We start from the raw sequence: 22,833 nt of genomic DNA on the forward strand, positions 1-22,833 counted from the left end.
CCTAAAGTCTCTCATCCGAAACTCCGTCATCTCTCAGACGAAAAACCTTCCTGCCGTGTAGCAGAGCCAAGTCAGTGTCGGCTCTCTGCTATACGGGTTCTGCTGTACACGCTATTCAATGTCAGCTCTGCTATACAGACTCTGTAGCATATGTAGTGTCTGTAGTACACACGTGCAAGTTTCACAGTTTCGACTGTGCAGCGTAGGCTCTGCTATGCGGCAGGAAGTTGCGTCTGAGGGATAATCGTCTGAGGCATGACGGCGTTTTGGACTACGGAGTTTCAGATGAGGGAGGATGCAGTTGTGGCTGAAGGAGAACGGTGATTAGTGTGGGGGAGGAGGTAGGACGCCGTTTCACATGACAGAGGATGGAGTTACGTCTGACGACTGATGATGTCATAAAATGGACACCGTAATGATGAAGCCGATCGCACTTGGGAGCTGGGTGCAGAAGGGGCTTCATCATCATCAGGAGAAGAGAGTTGCAGGTTGCCTGGGAGGCAGCAGCTGAGCCAGCAAGGTGGTAGCATGGTTGGCTTCGCGGCTGCCTACCTTCTTGGGAGGTAGTGGAACAGGGGTTCCTGGAGTCGGCGGCAGTAGCAGTCAATCAGTGCGGACTGTTGGTGGGAAAATCAGCTACTCGGCGGTGTTGTAGTTTTTCATAGAACATCCGGAGGAGGTTAACATGGCCACATGCAAGATGTGTCGGCGGAAGGTGAAACGTGGCCAGGGTCCCAATGTTGGCACCATGGCCCTGCGTCAACATATGCAGCATCACCATAAAGGGGCCTGGAAGAACCATGGCTCCGATGTGGTTGTCCAGCCTGCTGCATCAACCAGTGGCACGCTGCTACCTGTTTCAGCCAGCCAAGGCTCCACCACCAGTCGAAGGGAGCTGTGTGTCATACCCATCTTCTGTCACTCCAGATGTTCCTGCTCCTCCTACTTTGAGTCAGTCATTCCACCAGCAATTCATCGGCGAAGCCATGTCCAAGAGACAACAGTATTCGCCCACTCATCCAACGGCACAGAAGCTGAATGTGCTCCTGTCTAAGTTGCTGGTGCTGCAGTCCCTCTCTTTTCAAGAGGTGGACTCTGCACCTTTCAGAGAACTGATGGCCTGTGCCGAGCCGAGGTGGAGAATCCCATGCCGTAATTTCTTTGCGAAGAAGGCAGTACCAGCCCTGCACAATTTTGTAGAACAGAAGGTGGGCCAGTCCTTGAGCCTGTTGGTGTGTACCAAAGCGCACGGCAGCACCAACGTGTGGAGCTGTAACTACGGTCAGGGACAATACATGTCCTTTACGGCCCACTGGGTGAATGTGGTTCCTGCACAGCCACAAGAGCAACTTGGACAGTTCACGCCACTTCCGCCTCCACGCTCTCAGGCCATTGGTCCTGTGACAGTGTGCGACTCCGTCTCCTCATCCTCCACGGTGTCCTCAGCCTCCACTACCCAGACAAGTCGCAGTGCCCCTCCAGCATACCATGTGTGCAGGGCACGGCGGTGTCACGCTGTTCTTCATATGGTTTGTCTCGGTGAACGGAGTCACACAGGGGAGAAACTGCTAAAAGTCATTCATCAAGAAATCGAATCATAGCTAACTCCGCAAAAACTAGAAATGGGAACCATGGTGACCAACAATGGGAAGAACATCTTGTCTGTGCTGCGACAAGGAAGCTTGAGCCATGCGCCCTGCATGGCACACGTGTTCAATCTGGTTGTCAAGCGGTCCTGAAGTGTTCCCTCCATCTGCAAGACATCCTAACAATGGGAAGGAAACTTTGCATGTACTTCAGCTACTTGTACACCGCAAAGCACACCCTCCTTGAGCTGCAGCGTCAGAACGGTATCTCTACAACATAGTCTGATTTGCCATGTTTCCACACATTGGAATTCCACCCTCCATATGTTGGATCGTCTATACGAACAGAGAAAAGCCATCACCGATTTCTTGATTATCCAAGCGGATAGGGGGACTCCCCTGTGTAACTTCAATGTGAACCAGCGTCAGCTCATACGTGACACCTGCTGTTTGCTCAGGCCCTTTGAGGGAGCCACATTATTAGGAAGTCACCAGGATTATGGGAATGAACAACATCATTCTACTGCTTCATTTCTTGCAACAGGTGTGGGAAACGATGGCTGGTCAGGGCACTGGATACGTGGCTCCTACATCTCACAGCCACATGAGCCATGTGGGGGCTGAAGTGGAGGAGGAGGAGGGGAAGGGGCACAGTGGAGCACAGTTTAGGTTGCGCGAGATGGGCAGTTTTTCTAGTCCTCTGATAGGAGAGGAGGAGCAGGAGCAGCCAGAGGAGCTAGAGGGTTATGAGGAAAAGCGAGACAGAGGACCAAGACACACCGTGGCAGTATGCAGTGGAGATGGAGGCAGGGAATCCCTCCGAGTCACTTGCACAGATGGCACGATGCATGCTCACTTACTTGCGTAGTGACCGCCAAATTGTCACTATTCGGCAGCGGGATGACTTCTGGCTCTCCACCTTATTGGACCCTCCCTACCGGCACAAAATGGGGGCCTTTTTTACTCCCACTGAGAGGGAGAATCAACTGACCTACTACAGAGACATCCTACGTAGTCATTTAGCCAATGCCTATCTGCGCCATCGTCCATCCTCCTGCAGGTCTGACTCGGGGGTCCCTATGCTCCCACCTTCCACTACCATGGCTGCTGGGGAGGGGTGGGGTGGCAGGAGCAGTACCAGCTCTATCAGCAGCAGCCTGAGTCTACAGTCGCTGATGAGTAACTTTCTTCACCTGCATAGTGAAGCAACTCATCAGCAGCAGGAACACCTGGAGCAGGAATTGAACCAGCAGGTGGTGAGATATATTGACATGACCATGCCAACACATCTTGAAGATCCGCTCGACTTCCTGGCAGCCAAACTTGATTTGTGTCCGCAACTAGCAGAGTTTGCCCTGAAAAAACTGTCCTGCCCGGCCAGTAGTGTGCCATGAGATTGGGTGTTTAGTGTGGTGGGGGCCATGGTAACCCCAAGGAGAACTCGTCTGTCCATGAAAAATGTGGAGAGACTGACCTTTGTGAAGATGAATCAGGCATGGATCAGCCAGGATATCCACCCACCAATGCCTGATGCATCAGAGTAGATTGACCATGGTGCCACACCAACACTTCACAAATATGGATAGTGCAAAACATTTAAGGCGCTGCTCCCCAGTAATAGACATACCTCTGCATCAAACCACAAGAAACTATTGAGGAGATGCATTAGCTAAAACTTTACTTTTCTTAGGATAAAATATATGTACCCAAAAATTTTTTGAAAACAAAGAAAAGGAAAGGTGTGCAAAAACACCATGTGCCACGTACACCCCCAGGTATTGATGTGATGCCAAGACCTCTAAAAGGTGGAAGGGAACAATGTATGCTCCATTGTAACCAATCGTGGTAAAAACTTCCCCTGTAAGACCGTACTTTCGTATTATTAATTTCCTTCTTGGTAAGTAAAAAGGGCGGCCCCACACAGGAACCTCTCCCTATTTCCACCTACAAACACTGCCATGGTACAGGGTTTTTAGGTGGAAATAGGGAGAGTTTCCTGTGTGGGGCCGCCCTATTTAGGGCGAGTAACACTTGCCAAGAAGGGAATAATAGGGCGAGAGTAGGGCCTTACAGGGGTATTTTTTACCCCCACCGGTTACAATGAACCATACATTGTTCCCTTCCACCTTTTAGAGGTCTTTGCATCACATCAATACTTATTGGTGTAGGTGGCACGTGGTGTTTTTTGTACACCTTTCCTTTTGTTTGATTTAAAAAAAAATTGGGTACATATATTTTATCCTAAGAATATTATTAAAAGTTAAGTTTTACATAGTTCATATCCTCAATACTTACTTGTGCACACTAACACTTTTACAAAAAAGACCGTTTTCTTCTGCCTACCTGCCTCAGCTACTCATCTGTGAAGAGCACAGGGCACCAGTGACGAATTTGCCAATCTGGGTGTTTTCTGGCAAATGCCAAACATCCTGCACGGTGTTGGGCTGTAAGCACAACCCCCACCTGTGGACGTCAGGCCCTCATACCACCTTCATGGAGTCTGTTTCTGACCGTTTGAGTGGACACATGCACATTTGTGGCCTGCTGGAGGTCATTTTGGAGGGCTCTGGCAGTGCTCCTCCTGATCCTCCTTGCACAAAGGTGGAGGTAGCAGTCCTGCTGCTGGGTTGTTGCCCTGCTACGGCCTTCTCCATGTCTCCAGATGTACTGGCCTGTCTCCTGGCAGCACCTCCATGCTCTGGACACTACAAGGACAGTCATAGCAAACCTTCTTAATGTGCCATCCTGGATGAGCTGCACTACCTGAGCTACTTGTGGGGATTGTAGACTCTGTCTCATGCTACCACTAGAGTGAAAGAACCGCCAGCATTCAAAAGTGACCAAAACATCAGCCAGGAAGCTTAGGAACTGAGAAGTGGTCACCACCTGCAAAACCACTTCTTGGGGTTGTCTTGCTAATGGCCTCTAATTTGCACCTGTTGTCTGTACCATTTGCACGACAGTATGTGAAATTGATTGTCAGTGTTACTCCCTGAGTGGACAGTGTGATTTCACAGAAGTGTGATTGACTTGGAGTTACATTGTGTTGTTTAAGTATTCCCTTTATTTTTTTGAGCAGTGTATAACACATCTTATATGCATCTCAATAATCATGGCTGGGTGATGGGATCAGATGGTATTAACCCCTGGGGCTGGATGGTATTAACCCCTAGTGTTCGTGACGCCAGTGGGGTTTTCTGGTTTCGGAACACCACACGCCCAGATTCTCCGCTATCCCAATTGCTAGTAGTGAAATGAGAGTCCACAACCAGTTATGTTCAAACGGAGGCTTTACTGAGTAGAAGACATGTGTAATTATCTTCACAGCTAAGGCCAGAATTCCCAGAGAGGTGGCCAGGACCCAGAGGACCTCGCAGCTTGCTGGACCAATATACTTGTAGTTAACTTGACTTGTAATTAGACTTCACTTGACTATGTGCAGGACTTGACTAATTTCAGTGACAGCAGACATAGACTTGAGACTTACTGGAGAGATGGTAGCTTTGTGGCCTTCCAGATGCTGATCACTTTCCCTGAGTTCTCTGGTAGCTGAGCTCAGTAAGGTAGCTGGTGGTAAGAGCTAAGAAAAGAGAATGAATTGCAATGTCCGTCCCTTTATATAGTGGGGGGTTGGACTAAAGCCTATTGGTCAAGCTGTGGGTCATAGGTTAAGCTGGTGCTCTCTGGGAGAACATGTGACAACAAATCATGTGACTACCATAGGAGACCTCCCATAGGTCCCTGAGACTATCTATACATAGGGATCCTGTCTAAGCATTAAAGTGTTACACACATTTATAAAACCAACAGGGGGAGTCCCTGCAAGTGAGCCCCCAGGTCACTGAGGGACTCAACCTGACAGGCCCTAAGGGTAGTACAACATTTTGGGTCTAAGGATAATATAACATTTTGACATTCCCGTTACCTTTTACTGACTATGTGCTTTAGGTTAGTTTCAGGAATACTTACTGGCCATGAAAGTATCTTGTGCACAAACATAATGATATATGACATTACATACACTTGACATGTTACTTTGAGTAGTCTGTGAAATGTGAGTGATACAGTACTACTTTATGTGACTGAGGTATACTTGACTTGTGTATACTGTACTCTGTGTACATTAATTGTGTACACAACTATGTGCACTGTAGTGTACTACACATACTATACTTTGTACTGAATGCCGGTAAAGGGGTGATATGTGCTCCTTCCGACCATATCATGACAAACCCCTGTGAGGAAACAACCAGACATTATGAATGACTGTACACATTGACTTTTAGTGTACAATAACTTTATACATTTTAATTGATATTTGACACAACACAGGACCATCACATTTAAACCACAACAACTCAGTGTACCTCCATGACCATTTTTACTGAACCAAAATATATTACTTTAGATACCTATACAAGAGTTCATGTACTGCTCAGTAGTCCATGTACACAAGGAGTTCATTTGTTTCGTTCAGATCAATTAGGATCTCCTACCACAAGGAGTCTCTCAGCTAATGCTGGACACGTTACTTAATAAAATCTCCTACACCAAGGAGTCTCTTAGCCAAAGCCAGGCACATGACTTACGAGATTGGTTGCAATTAGAAGAACTTTTCTTGACAATGTCTTGTCAGGCACATATCTTGAACGTTGCAGGAACCTGAAACATCAAAGTATGCCATTACACAACAGTCAGTCTTACGACCAAGTTTGGTATTTTACTGTACACAAGTTAAATAGCTTTCTTTCTTTCTGGCTATCTTCTTTCCCGGTCTCGCATTCCAGGTGGGGTCCTAGGCTGTGAGATGTACCTAGGGTTGCGAGACTGGGCCCCTTGCATGGGGTCAACATGGGTGTCACAAGACACGTGTGACAGACTGGAATTGGTGATGGTGGGATTAACTGTAACCACCACCTGCACTGCAGCGGCTTGCGCCACAGAGGTTTTACTTGTTGGTGCCTGCTCTTGAGGCTAAACCTCCGCCACTGCAGGAGTAGGCCTAGGCACTTTTGTGGGTACCTGTTGGTTAGACCAAACCTCTTTGACAGCTGGAGTAGGCCTGGGTACATGAGTTGGTGCCCGGTGGTCAGGCCAAATCTCCTTGCTCCTAGGACTGCCCTCGGGGGTAGGCTCCGGTTCCATCTTGGGACTCCCAGCACAGGTGGATTGCTGGGCCACCGCCATCTTGCTGCTCTATGCCGCCACTTCCTGTAGACTGAAGAGGTCAGACTCCACTTTGCCTTTTATATTGTTCTCCAACAAGATTGTCACCAGCTGGAAAGATGTGATCAGCGGGGCCTGGGACCGGAAGCGGCTCAGCGGTGCATCCTCTTCATCAGCCCCCCTGGCAACAAGGGGCGGACCTTTTAAGTTCCACTTCAGACTGGACCCCACGACATTGTTTCTCCGCCCTAGGGCGGGACATTGGCTCTGGTGGGAACCTTTGGTGCGCTTTTCCAGCAGATCTTTAACCCTTTCAGGTACAACAGACATTTTGGCGTGCAGCATTACTTTCGTGGCACATTAGCTGGATAAAGCTCCCTAGGGAGCGAAACTAGTTGCATTTCTTTCTCCTCCACGTCCTCCACCTGTTCCGAACTTCTACACCCGGTTGAATAAAATTCTCCTTGTTTGCAGCACATCCACTGTGGGTGAGTGCGTTTTTTTCCTCTACAAATGTACCTATTATTGGACTTTTTCTGTTAAACCTGCACCCCCAACATATGTCTGCCTACCCGATCTCCTTGAAGTATCTACCACAGCCATCATCCATTGAGTACAGTCCGGACAGTGCCATTTCATTCTACACCTTGCACCTTACTTTTGTTCTGATCTTGCACATTGTAAATCCAACTTTTGTAAACTTCTTTGCCACCGACAACACTGTAATTTTAACCTCCACCACTATTTCTTCAGCGCCAGCACATAAACTTATTTCAAGGACACAGTCCCGTACACTTGGCTGGCACACTTTTTTACAAAGACATGAAACTTTCAATTAGACACAGTTGAGACTTGGGGGGTAGGACTTGCGGCAACTTGCCTTCGGCACACACTCGCATACTGTTGATGGGTGGCCTGACTTGACTGGGTGGCTGAGTGGTTAAGGCACACACCCGTATCCTTTTCCGTGATGCCAACCTTTTGTGGTGGACCACCGGGTGAATGGTGGGACCACGGGTGTGGAGGTGTAGGTTGGTGGGATCAGATGGTTTTAACCCCCGGGGCTGGATGGTATTAACCCCTAGGGTTTGTGACGCCAGTGTGGTTTTCTGGTTCCGGAACACCACACGCCCGGATTCTCCGCTATCCCAATTGCTAGTAGTGAAATGAGAGTCCACAACCAGTTATGTTCAAACGGAGGCGTCAGGCCCAAGGCCTGATTATTAAAATCCTATATGTGTATTATAATTATAACTGTGTGATGTATTATACAAGCCAGGGGGGAGAGGTCATTCAGACTGTGTTTTGTGTATTGCATTTTATTGGGGGTCTGGCTGTTTGTTTACTTCTCCTTTGAAGTCAAAGGCTCTTTTGAAGTCATGCACTCTGGTCCCATCATATAATCAAACAGATAAGGGGCCAGGAAGAGAGATGCCCCACCTGGTGGGACCAGAGGGGAGGGGGGAATGGAGTCTCCCTCCCAAGAAAGCAGATATGACATTTAAAACAATGCTAGACTCAAAGTTGGGTGTTCAATGCTGGGCAACAAGCTGACAAGACCATCCTAAGAACAGCTGGAACTCACTCATGGACTGATATCATCATGCTGTAAGAACTTCATCTTTTGTTTTCTGAACTTGTCTTGCTAAACTCTTTTATATATTTTTTTACCTGTATGTCATTTGTTTCTGTATTTTTATATAGTCAGCACTGTGATACCTTTTATCAGATTAAATGTTTAATTAATCAGCTCTGGTCTTTGATCTCTAAATATATGAGCTCACCTTTCTGAAGGAGGCTCTGGTAAAACACGTTTATCTAAGGGTTAATTTGGTGACTTGCTGGGACTTGTAGTGGATACCCAGAGGTCTGGCGGCTTTAACCCTTGCACCATCACACTCTCTCCAGCATCTTGGCTGGACCCATAGGGTGTGATCGTGACAGGAAGCTTTACTAAGTAGAAGACAGGTGTAATTATCTACACAGCTAAGGCCAGAATTCCCAGAGAGGTTGCCAGGACCCAGAGGACCTCGCAGCTTGCTGGACCAATATACTTGTAGTTGACTTGTAATTAGACTTGACTTGACTATGTGCAGGACTTGACTAGTTTCAGTGACAGCAGGCATAGACTTGAGACCTACTGGAGAAACAGTAGCTTTGTTGCATTCCAGATGCTGATCACTTGCCCTGAGTTCTCTGGTAGCTGAACTCAGTAAGGTAGCTGGTGGTAAGTGCTAAGAGTAAAGAGTGAATTGCAATGGCCGCTTACTCACAGGTCCTTGAGACTACGCATTAATGTCTAAGCATTAAAGTGATACACACACATTTATAAAACCAACAGAGTCCCTGCAGGGGAGCCCCAAGGTCACTAAGGGACTCAACCTGACAGGGCCTAAGGGTAGTACAGGACCATGTCCTGTACTGGGACATCACACATGTTTTGTTGATCATAAATCATGATGAGAGTGTAACTCTAGTTATTGAATTTTCAATAGCTCTGGGGAGGAGGTTTCTCTTTTGGAGGTCTAGCTATGGATAAGAATAACTTGTTATTCAGCCCCTTCCTGGCCATTGATGTATGTGTATGTCACGTGCCGGGCAATATGAAACAGGTTCAGAATTAAGACCACGGTAGGTGATGGCTCTGCCTTTAAAGGCCATATATAACACCAATGCCTGCCATTTAAAGAAGTACTCCCGATAAATAGTTTTTTTGGATTCATATGCCCGGACTGCTGCAATTTACCTTTACTTACCTTCCACCACTCACCTGGTGCTGCCAGTATTGCTGTCCTCTGGGCCTGACATGCTAGGCCCATTTCACACTACCGTTATGACCCAGTAGTGTGACGGCTGTCAGGATCGCCGGGGGGAATAGCAGGGAAAAATATAGTGCTTCCACTGTCTTTTTCTCCCGCTATTTTCTCAGAAAATAGCGACACCCGACAGACCCCATTGACTATAATGGGGTCCATCGGGACTTGCTGTTGCCCATTGCCCCCTGTCAAAATGACGGCCATCAAACTCCCCCAAAAAATAAAAAAAGAGAGTTTGACGGCCGTTGTTGACTGGGCATAACGGGAGTCTGAATGAAGCCTAACACTGCAGCTCAGCTAATCTCCAGCCGGAGTGATGTTCCACCTTGGCCAGTGATTGAGCAGAAATGTGACGTATTGTGCCCTGGCACCAGGAAAAAGACCAGTGCCAGGGCTCAATACATCAGGCTGCCACTCAGCCAATCACTGGCCGAGGTGGGGCACTGCTGTGGCTGGCGATTAGCTGAGCTGCAGTATTATGCACCGAGCCCCAGAAACAGGAAGAAGACCACCCCACCAGAGGACAGGCCAAGTATGTGTCAAATAACTGATCAAAAAATGTAAACAAAGCTGCCATAGTCATTTTACCATGGTGCTTCTTAATCTGAAAAAGTAGCACAGATAGAAAAAGCCTTTGAAAAGGTAGTTACAAGGGACGACTAAACCTCCTCCTAGCCTTCATTTTTACATGTTGGAAGCAAAGTAAACATAATGAAATCTTACAGTCTACCTGTCACTTTTGACATGTCCTAGAGCCATGTCCAAATTTTTTATCAGTCGGGGTCTGAGTCAGTGCAGCTAACTGAGACAATCCCGTAGACTTACACTGTAAATTTGTCTCACTTAGGACACTCTTCTTTTAGATAGTTCTAGCTATTGGTCACAGCCTGAAATCTTAGACCTCGACCAATCAAATCTTTTGACATATCTCTACAAGATGCCAAAAGTATTTTACAGTGACAGTGCCCATTTAGCTAAAAAATAACTAACATAGGATTTTGTCAATGCACTGGGCTGAATGATACATGCCAGCTCCTTTTGCTTGTTAATGGAATCTGCAACAGAGGCCCCAAACTGAGCCTCCGTCACTAATGTGATCATATACTTAATTTTACTGGCACCTATACTCCTATAGAATTTTATCATTTAGCTCTATGTGTCGCAGGGGATTTGAAGCTCTGTGTTCAAAAATTTTAATTCTAAGTTAAATCACAAATTGAAGGTTGGGTCTTAAATGTTCTATTGTTAAAATTTGGGCATTTTCTTTTAGCTAGTTTTAATCCTATGGCAACAGTTCTTTTGTTACTTTTCCCAATGGAGCTTCCACTATAATCTTACATAAAAACTCTGGTTTTGTACCATGAAGATCTATATTATAGTACTAGCAGAGTTCCTACCTAAACCTTGTGGGAGAGAAAAAGCAACAATGACGCTTTTGTCCTCATATTCTGTCCTCATATCCCGACTTCATATCCTGTCTCCATGTCCAACCTCATATCCTATCTTCATATCCCGACCTCATATCCTGTCTTCATATCCCTACCTAATATTCGTCCTAATATTCAGACCTCATATCCCATCCTCATACCCCATCCTCATTTTCAGACCTCATATGCCGTCCTTATATCCCATCCTCACATCCCAACCTCATATCCTTTACTGTGATGTGGGTGTATTGGACAAAAATTGTGTTTTTGGCCTTAAGCAAAAACAAAAAAAGGGGTGAAAATAGAAGAGGTATGGCTTGTAGGAGGGGCTTGACTTGACTGGACTTGAATTGGGTCTTAAAATTTGGGCATTTTCTTTTAGCTAGTTTTAATCTTATGGCAACAGGTTCTTTTGTTACTTTTCCCAATGGAACTTTCACTATAATCTTACATAAAAACTCTGGTTTTGTACCATGAAGATCTATATTATAGTACTAGCAAAGTACCCAGTGTTGCCCCGTCTTCCTACCTAAACCTTGTGGGAGAGAAAAAGCAACAATGGCGCTTTTGTCCTCATATTCTGTCTTCATATCCCAACCTCATATCCTGTCTTCATATCCCTACCTCATATCCCGACCTCATATCCCGACCTCATATCCCGTCCTTATATTCAGACCTCACATCCCATCCTCATACCCAGTCCTCATATTCAGACCTCATATGCCGACCCTGTATTCCTTCCTCATATCCCATCCTCATATCCCAAACTCATATCCCGTCCTCACATTCCAACCTTATATCCTGTCCTGTGATGTGGGTGTATCGGACGAAAATGGTGTTTTTGGCTTTAAGCTAAAACAAAAAAAAGGGGTGGAAATAGAAGAGGTATGGCTCGTGGGAGGGGCATGACTTACAAGTACTGACATAGTCACCAGGAGATGCAGAATGGAGCTTGTGGAGTAACGTATCAGAAGCCCATAGACTTGCAACGGACTTTAGACATAAACCCCAAATGGGAATGAGTTAAGGTTAATTTAACACTACTATATTTTTAGTTGACATATATGTAACATGTTTACCAAATTTCATTGAAATATTTCCAGTCAGTTGAAAGTGATGCTGGAACATACATATATACACATTAATATATAATTCTAACAAACCTGAAGCCATGAATCCACTATTTAATGTTGATTTAGGTTTCTCTCTGTTAACTCAGTAATCAATTTAGTTAAAATGTAGTTAAAATGATTCCATCATGCCTTATTTTCCTGTGTTTTGTCTTTTAGCTTTTAGGATACAATGGATGATGATATCAGCGGCTCTAGGAAGAGATATGAAGATGAAGAGGGTATGAGTGTAGAATAATATTAGTCATGTAGTAAATGATATAGTGATGGCTCACAATGGTGATTTACAGTCCTGTCTGGCCTCTCTCCAGATTACCACTCTATCTACATTGGAGTGCCAGCTCCACGGAGTTACAGAAGAAAAAGACGTCGAAGAAGATCTTTGTCCAGCCGAGATAGGAGCAGTGAAAATGAGAAGCACTATGACAGAGATGAGCATTCAGATACAGATGGAGGAGGAAGACTCAGCTATGACAATGACAACTGCAACATCAGCCGAACCGGTAAGTGACGTATTCTCAGGATCCAGAGCTGAGTCCATATATGTGTGAACCAATCAATGCTTCAACATAGGGCCTTATTTATGAACATACACTTCAGAAGAACAGTGAAAGTCGGCACTCACCACATCTTCCGTATTTCTTCTTTATTTTAAATACTTACATATTACACAGGACGGGATGACATGTAGGGGGAGGGGAGTACCACAAGGTGACAGCACTGTTTCGCATGCTGATGTGTTTCGCAGTTGAAGCACATCAGCGTGCAAAACAGTGCTGTCGCCTTGGGGTACCCCCCCCCCTACATGTCGTCCCGTCCTGTGTAATATGTGAGTATTTTAAATAAAGAAGAAATACAGAAGATGTGGTGAGTGCCGACTTTCATTGTTCTTTTAAAGTGTATTAGCCAAATTGAAGTTACAGTCAGAGCAACACGTAACACTCCATAACACTGAAGGTACATCTGTTGGATGCTGGCGGAGTACGGATCCTAGTGGTGTAGCAGTGCCAGACTAGTTTTTGTTGTTCCTTATTTATGAAGCCCGACCCTTACCCACAAAGCATACTGCCATATAGTGTACAAATAACCATCCAACGCAGTGCTTAATTATAAGTTTCATACAGAATGGCACATACATCAGACACTTCCAAACATCTGCCTAAATATAAATGCTATACAATGCCACCACCACAATACATTACAAAAACATTATGCTGTAACGTGTCACACCATGTAACTACCCCCATACAGTCCTCCAACGATAAAAATATACCATGACCAAATGTGAGCCCCATACTTTAAGAAAGCTAATGACAATGCTGTACAATGTCTTGTCTAAAAAAATACAGCTACGCAGTTAATATTATGAAATGTGTATGTAGGTGAGAAGGGAAACGATGGTACTACCCATGTAGTATGGATCAAGTATTAATTTTACGAGAATTCTAGCAGTACAGTGATCATCCAGTTAAAATATAAGTGAGTCTGCGTTGGAGGTGCTAAGACGTATAAAAGGGTTAGGTGTCAGCAAAAAAACGGTAAAGAAGATACTGAATAATCCTGCACTCACCGCTCGGCTCTTGACTCAAGGCTCCTCTTTTGGAATAAACCGGAGACACCGGACTGCAGACTGTGTGCGCTCAGAGGCACAAAGTCTGCAGTCCGGTGTCCTCGGTTTATTCCACAAGAGGAGCCTTGAGTCGAGAGCCGAGCGGTGAGTACAGAATTATTCAGTATCTTCTTTACCGATATTATTAAATGTGTGGCTTCCCCTTCAGCATGGGTAGCTGATGTGCCCTGAGCAACCATATATGTTACACAATTCTAGGCCAGCCCTGTTTCAGTGTACTTATAGGCAGGGATGTGGCTGGAAAATATGTTGCTAGAATTGCACTGGGCTCCTCCCCTGATGCCCCCACGACCCTGGACATCCCCAATATAACTCTGCCCCCATATAGCAGTAGGCTCTATACTGTACCCATATAGTAGTAGGCCCCCATTTAGCAATACACCCCCACACTGCCTCCATATTTGATTAGGCGCCCCATACTGTCCCCATATAGCAGTAGGCCACCATATAATAGGAGAGTCTCATACTGCCCCATATAACAGTAGGCGCCAAACTGTCTCCCTATATTACTTGGCCCCCATATTGTCGTATACTACACGTGTAGTATTAGGCCCTCATTGTTCCCACATAGTATTGGGCCCTCATATTGTCCCAATATACAGGGTGGGCCATTTATATGGATACACCTTAATAAAATGGGAATGGTTGGTGATATTAACTTCCTGTTTGTTGCCCATTAGTATATGTGAGTGGGGAAACTTTTCAAGATAGGTGGTGACCATGGCGGCCATTTTGAAGTCAGCCATTTTTAATCCAACTTTTGTTTTTTCAATAGGAAGAGGGTCATGTGACACATCAAACTTATTGGGAATTTCACAAGAAAAACAATGATGTGCTTGGTTTTAACGTAACTTTATTCTTTCATGAGTTATTTACAAGTTTCTGACCACTTTTAAAATGTGTTCAATGTGCTGCCCATTGTGTTGGATTGTCAATGCAACCCTCTTCTCCCACTCTTCACACACTGATAGCAACACCGCAGGAGAAATGCTAGCACAGGCTTCCAGTATGTGTATACACTGCTATATACTACTATATACACTGGAGGAGAAATGCTAGCACAGGCTTCCAGTATCCATATACACTACTATATACTACTATATACACCGCAGGAGAAATGCTAGCACAGGCTTCCAGTATCCGTATACACTGCTATATACTACTATATACACCGCAGGAGAAATGCTAGCACACGCTTCCAGTATCCATAGTTTCAGGTGCTGCACATCTCGTATCTTGACAGCATAGACAATTGCCTTCAGATGACCCCAAAGATAAAAGTCTAAGGGGGTCAGATCGGGAGACCTTGGGGGCCATTCAACTGGCCCACAACGACCAATCCACTTTCCAGGAAACTGTTCATCTAGGAATGCTCGGACCTGATACCCATAATGTGGTGGTTCATCATCTTGCTGGAAAAACTCAGGGAACATGCCAGCTTCAGTGAATAAAGAGGGAAACACATCATCATGTAGCAATTTTGCATATCCAGTGGCCTTGAGGTTTCCATTGATGAAGAATGGCCCCACTATCTTTGTACCCCATATACCACACCATACCATCAATTTTTGTGTTCCAACAGTGTTGGAGGGATCTATCCAATGTGGGTTAGTGTCAGACCAATAGCGGTGGGTTTGTTTGTTAACTTCACCATTCACATAAAAGTTTGCCTCATCACTGAACAAAATCTTCTGCGTAAACTGAGGGTCCTGTTCCAATTTTTGTTTTGCCCATTCTGCAGCACCTGAAACTACAGATACTGGAAGCCTGTGCTAGCATTTCTCCTGCAGTGTATATAGTAGTATATAGCAGTGTATACAGATACTGGAAGCCTGTGCTAGCATTTCTCCTGCGGTGTTGCTATGAGTCTGTGAAGAGTGGGAGAAGAGGGTTGCATTGACAATCCAACACAATGGGCAGCACATTGAACACATTTTATAAGTGGTCAGAAACTTGTAAATAACTCATGAAAGAATAAAGTTACATTAAAACCAATCCAGACCCTCTTTCTATTGAAAAAACAAAAGTTGGATTCAAAATGTCCGACTTCAAAATGGCCGCCATGGTCACCACCAACTTTTCATCTTGAAAAGTTTCCCCCCTCACATATACTAATGTGCCACAAACAGGAAGTTAAGATCACCAATCATTCCCATTTTATTAAGGTGTATCCAAATAAATGGCCCACCCTGTAGTATTAGCCTCCCATATATCAGTAGCATTTACCGTCTATACTGACCAATATAGGGGGCAGCTATATGGGGCCTACTACTATATAGTATAGTATAAGGCCCAGTCTGCCTCCACACATAACAGTATATTCACTGGTTCTTGGAGGAGTCCCTGAAGCTGGAACACCAAAGCCCTTTTACTCTTCACAACTGCTGTGTTTGTCTACTCTTTTCCTTTGCTCCTCTGCTTAGATCAGAGGATGTCTTCTCACACATGTGTGACCATTCAGTTTGGCCGAGTGATGACATGTTCTGAATAGGGACAGAAGGGGTAAGCTGCTGCCAGACTCCTTTGTCAGTGGCATATTGCTGTGAGAGCGAAAGGATCAGGCAGCTTAAATCCAGCATGTCTGATCCTTCTACTTTTTTCTTTTGTGTGCAGGGCCTTAAAGGGGTTACTACCCTGGAAAAATATATATTTTTTTTAAATCAACTGGTGCCCAAAAGTTAGACAGATTTGAAAATTATATGTAAAAATCTTAACCCTTCCAATACTTATCAGCTGCTGCATGCTCCAGAGGAAGTTCTTTTTTTTTCTTTCCTTTCTGTCTGACCACAGTGCTCTCTGCTGACACCTCTGTCCATTTTAGGAATCTGTCCAGAGTAGGAGCAAACCTATCCTGCTCCAGACAGTTCCTAAAATGGACAGAGGTGTCAGCAGAGAGCACTGTAGTCAGACAGAAAGGAAATTCAAAAAGAAAAGAACTTCCTGTGGAGCATACAGCAGCTGATAAGTACTAGAAGGGTTAAGATTTTAAATAGAAGTAATTTTCAAATCTGTTTAACATTCTGGCACCAGTTGAGTAATAGAAATTATTTCCAGAACAGTACTCCTTTAATATCTAATTTTAATGAGAAGGGCCAGTCTCCTTAAGATGACAAAAGTCCCCATCAGTAAAACCATGTAAAATCAGCTATCTATAGAGGAAGTTCATCTGGGCAAAGAATCCAAGTTGCTTACAGAACACTTTGCCAACATTTTGTGTGACACTTTAAAGTATTCATGCAAACTACTGAGCAAATCTGTGACTTGTTAAAAAAAAGCCATACAGTATGGACATCACCTGAGTAACTGTAGTAGCCATCCTTCTACACTCAAAGACTGTTTAGAAACACACATATGCTACGTGTCTAGAAAAATAACCAGTTAGGCTGTATTCACACTTCGCTTTTACATTATGGGTGCCGGTCCGGCTGGGGAGGGGTAAACCAGGCTCTCCCGTACCCCAGCCGGACCAGCACTGAAATCCATTTACTTTAATGAGCCGACTGCAGTCAAACGGTGACTCCAGTCGGCTCATTTTTACCCGTATCCGGTTTTGTGACCGGACCTAAAACCATAGTATACTAGGTCCGGTCCGGAAATTGCATACGGGTCAATAATGAGCCGACCATAGTCACCGTTTGTCTCCGGTCAGCTCATTAAAGTAAATGGATTTCAGCGCTGGTCCGGCTGGGGTACGGGAGTTTAACCCTCCCCCAGCCAGATCCGGCACCCGCAATGTAAAAACGAAGTGTGAATGCAGCCTTATATACACTGTTGCATGTAGTTCCTCTACGTTTGTTTTCTTCTGAAAAATGCAATAAAACAAGTTAAAGTATATAGGAAAATTAAAGATGTATGTTCTATCTTTGCAGATGACACCAAGCTTTGTAGCACAGTACAGTCTATAGAGGATGTGCATAAGTTACAAGATGACTTGGATAGACTAAGTGTCTGGGCATCCACTTGGCAAATGATGTTCAATGTGGATAAATGTAAAGTTATGCATCTGGGTACTAATAACCTGCATGCATCGTATGTCTTAGGGGGGATTAAACTGACAGAGTCACTGGTAGAGAAGGATCTGGGTGTACTTGTAGATCACAGACTACAGAATAGCATGCAATGTCAGGCTGCTGCTTCCAAAGCCGGCAGGATATTGTCATGTATCAAAAGAGGCATGGACTCAAGGGACAGGGACATAATACTCCCCCTTTATAAAGCATTGGTACGGCCTCACCTGGAATATGCTGTTCAGTTTTGGTCACCTGTCCATAAAAGGGACACTGCGGAGTTGGAAAGGGTGCAGAGACGCGCGACTAAACTAATATGGGGCATGGAACATCTTAGCTATGAGGAGCGATTAAAGGAGTTACAATTGTTTAGTCTTGAGAAGAGACGTTTAAGGGGGGATATGATAAACGTATATAAGTATATTAATGGCCCATACAAAAAATATGGAGAAAAACTGTTCCAGGTTAAACCCCCCCAAAGGACGAGGGGGCACTCCCTCCGTCTGGAGAAAAAAAAGTTTAGTCTCAAGGGGCGACACGCCTTCTTTACCGTGAGGACTGTGAATTTATGGAACGGTCTACCTCAGGAACTGGTCACAGCAGGAACAATTAACAGCTTTAAAACAGGATTAGATACATTCCTGGAACAAAATAAGATTAATGCTTATGAAGAAATATAAAATCTCATCCCTTCCCCAATATCGCGCCACACCCCTACCCCTTAATTCCCTGGTTGAACTTGATGGACATATGTCTTTTTTCGACCGTACTAACTATGTAACTATGTAACTATGTAACCTTCAGACACCATTTTACAGCTTACAGTTATATCTGCCTAAAAAGTTGAGTTATCTTCTAACTATATAACATTACTTATCTTGTACTGATCCTATATTATAGCCTATAGTATAGTCCAGAGCTACATTCATTATTCTGCAGGTTTCAGAGATGAAATCTCCCAAAATGTAAACTAATTTCCCCCAGGTACAGTAGAATCTTCCAATAGCGGACACTAACAGGGAATAAAAAAGTGTCCACTATTGAGAGATGTCCCATATTGGGAAAAAAGGCTCAAAAATCTTTCTAAGGCTGCATTCACATCTCCTTTTGTACATATAGGTGCCGGATCCGGCTGGGGGAGGGGAAAACCCGGTGCTCCCATACCCCAGCCGGATCAGCCCCTAAGTCCATTTACTTTAATGAGCCGCCCGTAGCCGACCGGAGGCAAACGGTGACTCCGGTAGGCTCAGTTTTGACCCGTATGCGGTTTCCTGTCCTGACCTCAAACCATAGTATACTACGGTTTTAGGTCTGGTCCAAAACCGCATACGGGACAAAACTGAGCTGACCGGAGTCACTGTTTGACTCTGGTTGGCTCATTAAAGTAAATGGAGTCACAGGCTGATCCGGCCGGAGTACGGGAGCACCCGGTTTGCCCCTCCCCCCACCGGATCTGGCGCCCGTATGTACAAAACGAGATGTGAATGCAACCTAAGGCTACATTCACACCACGTTTTTGCAATACAGTTCCTGTATCAGGTTTTTGATGAAAAACGGATTCCTCAAAACCTGACTAAACTGTATCAAAACGTGTGTACAAATTTTAACCCGTATACGGTTTGAAAAATAAAGTCTGATTGCATCTGTTTTTTAAGAAAAAAAAGTATGTTTTTAACTTTTCACTCCATTATGAATAAAGTTTCACTTGTTTGATTGAAATTCCAAGAAAAAAGACTGTGAAAAGTCAAAAACCGTATGGTGAAAACCGGAGGGAACCGTACGCACATACGGTTCTGTATGGTTCCCTTTGACTCCCATGTAAATAAAAAAAAAACGTATACGGTTTAATTCGGTTTTTCACCTGGACCAAAAACCATGGTAGGCTACAGTTTTGGGTACAGGAAAAAAACTGACAAAGCCATACCGGATGCAAAACGGATGCAACATTTGGCATACGGTTTTCAATGGAGAGTCAATGCATACGGTTTTCAATATGATTCCATACGGTTTTCACGTTGAAAACCTATACGGGAACTGTATTGCAAAAACGTGGTGTGAATGCACCCTAAATGACGGAATATTGTCCTGTACTCACTCCAAAGTGTAATTATCTATAAATCATGATAAAAAGCAATATTACAGTAGAATCTCCCAGTTCTGTTTAATCATCTCTCATCACCCCCTGTACCATTTCATCACCCCTGTGCCACCCTATTCCCCCGTGCCTTGTGCCAAATTATCCCCGCTTACCCCTGTGCTACATAATTTACCCTTGATCCCCCTGTGCCATTTTATTCCTCCTTTATTACCCTCTGTGTAAATTCATCAACCCCTCTTTATGAAATGGCACAGAGGGATAAAGTGGGAATGAAATGGCACGGGGGGGGGGGAGAGAAATGGCACAGGGGGTGGTAAAGAGGGGGTGATGAATTTGCACAGAGGGTAATAAAGAGGGAATGAAATAGCACAGGGGGTGAACAAGAGGAAATTATGTGGCACAGGGGGTTATAAAGGGGGGAGGATGATTTGGCACAGGGAAAATAAAGTGGCACAGGGATCAGGGTGAATGATGTGGCCGGTGGGCGTACAGAAGCAGGTGACCACTGCTTAAAGAGCGGTCTTCTACTTCTGTGCTGGGGCTTCTACAGGGGGGTGCAGCCTGGGCCCCTTACTTTGTTATTGGCTGTACCCCTTGATGGCGGCCCTGTGTACAAGGTATGGCCGGCACATATGCCTGGTTGTCCCTATTGGGAGTGTTTTGTCCCCTAATGGGAATGTTTTGTCCCCTTTCAGGTGTGTCCACAACCGTTATTTGGAATGTCCCCTTTTCGGAGGTTGCAAATACATTAAGTCCTATAGGACTCTATGCCGGGGAATTAAAACTGTCCGCTATTGGGAGGTGTCCACTAACGGAGATTTTACTGTATAGTGTTTAGAATATAGTATACTTTCTAGTGTATACTTTGTACATCTATATATTAAAATCAATGGCCCTCATTTACTAAGAGTGTTGTGTAGGTATCTTTGTGGGTTTTAATTCCCTACAATTTATTTTCCACGGTATTTACTAAGGTTTCCCTACATTTTCTACTTTCCCTACACTTTGCTTTTTTTACACAGGCTCTGATCTGTCGGGTTTTCCTCAGCTCCAATCCACCACATTTTATGTGGAAACCTTAGTAAATAAGTTTATTTACTAAGGATTTTTGTGAAAATGTCGGGAACACACCCCTTTTCAGAGACCACGCCCTTTCCCCGGAAGCCACGCCCCTTTTGGGTTTTCTTAGCAAATTGGAGAGTTAGTCAGGCTTTTTTTTCAATTCTGACGCAAATTCTGGCGCAGATTCTGGCGCAGACAGAATTTGTGGCGCACATTCTGGCGCAGACAGAATTTCTGGCGCACAACCCGACAAAACATGTCGGGTTTGCAATAGTAAATGAGGACCAATGTGTGTGTGTGTGTGTGTGTGTGTGTTTAAGTGTGTATGTATGTATGTATGTGTGTGTGTATGTTCCAGCATCACGTCCAAACGGCTAAAGATATTAACAGGAAACTTGGCACACATGTTACTTATATGTCAACAACAAATATAAAATTGGGGATTTAACCCTTACTCACCCCCATTTGCCAGGGTCAGGGTTTTCGTTTAAAGTCCCATACAAGTCCATGTGAAATATGTGTTACTGTATAACTTCCAAACAGCTGGAGATATTTCAATAATACTCAGTCACATGTTATTTATAAGTCCAATAAAAATGTAAGATAATTAATTTAACCCTTAATTACCCCCATTTGGAAGGGTCGGGTTTTTTGTTTTTGCATTTTCGTTTTTTCCTCCTTGCCTTTAAAACATCATAACTCTTTCAATTTTGCACCTAAAAATCCATATGATGGCTTATTTTTTGCGCCACCAATTCTACTTTGTAATGACATCAGTCATTTTGCCCAAAAATCTACGGCGAAATGGAAAAAAAAAATCATTGTGAGACAAAATTGAAAAAAAAACGCTGTTTTGTAACTTTTGGGGGCTTCCGTTTCTACGTAGTACATTTTTTGGTAAAAATGACACCTTATCTTTATTCTGTAGGTCTATACGGTTAAAATTATACCCTACTTATATAGGTTTGATTTTGTCGTACTTCTGTAAAAAATCATAACTACATGCAGGAAAATTAGTACGTTTAAAATTGTCATTTTCTGACCCCTATAACTTTTTTATTTTTTCGCATATGGGGCAGTATGAGGGCTCATTTTTTGCGTCGTGATCTGAAGTTTTTAGCGGTACCATTTTTGCATTGATAGGACTTATTTTGGACTTTGGAATTTTTTTGCGCGTACGCCATTGACGATGCGGTTTAATTAACAATATATTTTTATAATTCGGACATTTCCGCACGCGGCGATACCATATATGTTTATTTTTATTTACACTGTGTTTTTTTTTTATGGGAAAAGGGGGGTGATTCAAACTTTTAATAGGGAAGGGGTTAAATTATCTTTATTCACTTTTTTTTATTTTTTTTTCACTTTTTTTTCACTTTTTTTTTTGCAGTGTTATAGCTCCCATAGGGACCTATAACACTGCACACACTGATCTATTACATTGATCACTGGTTTCTCATAGGAAACCAGTGATCGATGACTCTGCCGCTTGACTGCTCATGCCTTGATCTCAGGCACTGAGCAGTCATTCGGCGATCGGACAGCGAGGAAGCAGGTAGGGACCCTCCGGGTGTCCTGTAAGCTGTTCGGATGCCGCGATTTCGCCGTGGCTATCCCGAACAGCCCACTGAGCTAACGGCATACTTTCACTTTCACTTTAGAGGCGGCATTCAACTTTGAACGCCGCGTCTAAAGGGTTAATAGCGTGCGGCACCGCGATCAATGCCGCGCAGTATTAGCCACGGGTCCCGGCCCGGGCCCGACCCGCTACGTTATAGATCGGGAGCGGACACATGACGTTCCAGTACGTCATGTGTCCTTATGGAGTTCCCATGCAAATCTATGGGAAATGTATGTTCCCACATAACTTCCGTTTGGCTGCAGATATTTCATTAATAGCTGGTACAC

General features: G+C 44.3%; 1 protein-coding gene across 3 annotated transcripts in view; it reads left to right on the forward strand.

The window, feature by feature from the left end:
* SLC4A5 (solute carrier family 4 member 5) overlaps positions 1-22,833 on the forward strand; it is a 193,694-nt gene that overhangs the window by 25,991 nt on the left and 144,870 nt on the right. For 2 of the 3 annotated variants that reach the window (XM_056571490.1, XM_056571491.1), the window contains 2 exons: positions 12,285-12,346; positions 12,437-12,628. In XM_056571490.1, coding sequence (XP_056427465.1) covers positions 12,298-12,346; positions 12,437-12,628 — 241 coding nt within the window. In that variant the 5' untranslated portion in view covers positions 12,285-12,297. Of the gene's footprint in view, positions 1-12,284; positions 12,347-12,436; positions 12,629-22,833 lie in introns of those variants that run through there. The other variant, XM_056571492.1, reaches the window with a different exon arrangement.

This window comes from Hyla sarda, chromosome 4 (assembly GCF_029499605.1).
Source record: "Hyla sarda isolate aHylSar1 chromosome 4, aHylSar1.hap1, whole genome shotgun sequence".
Lineage (NCBI taxonomy): Eukaryota > Metazoa > Chordata > Amphibia > Anura > Hylidae > Hyla > Hyla sarda.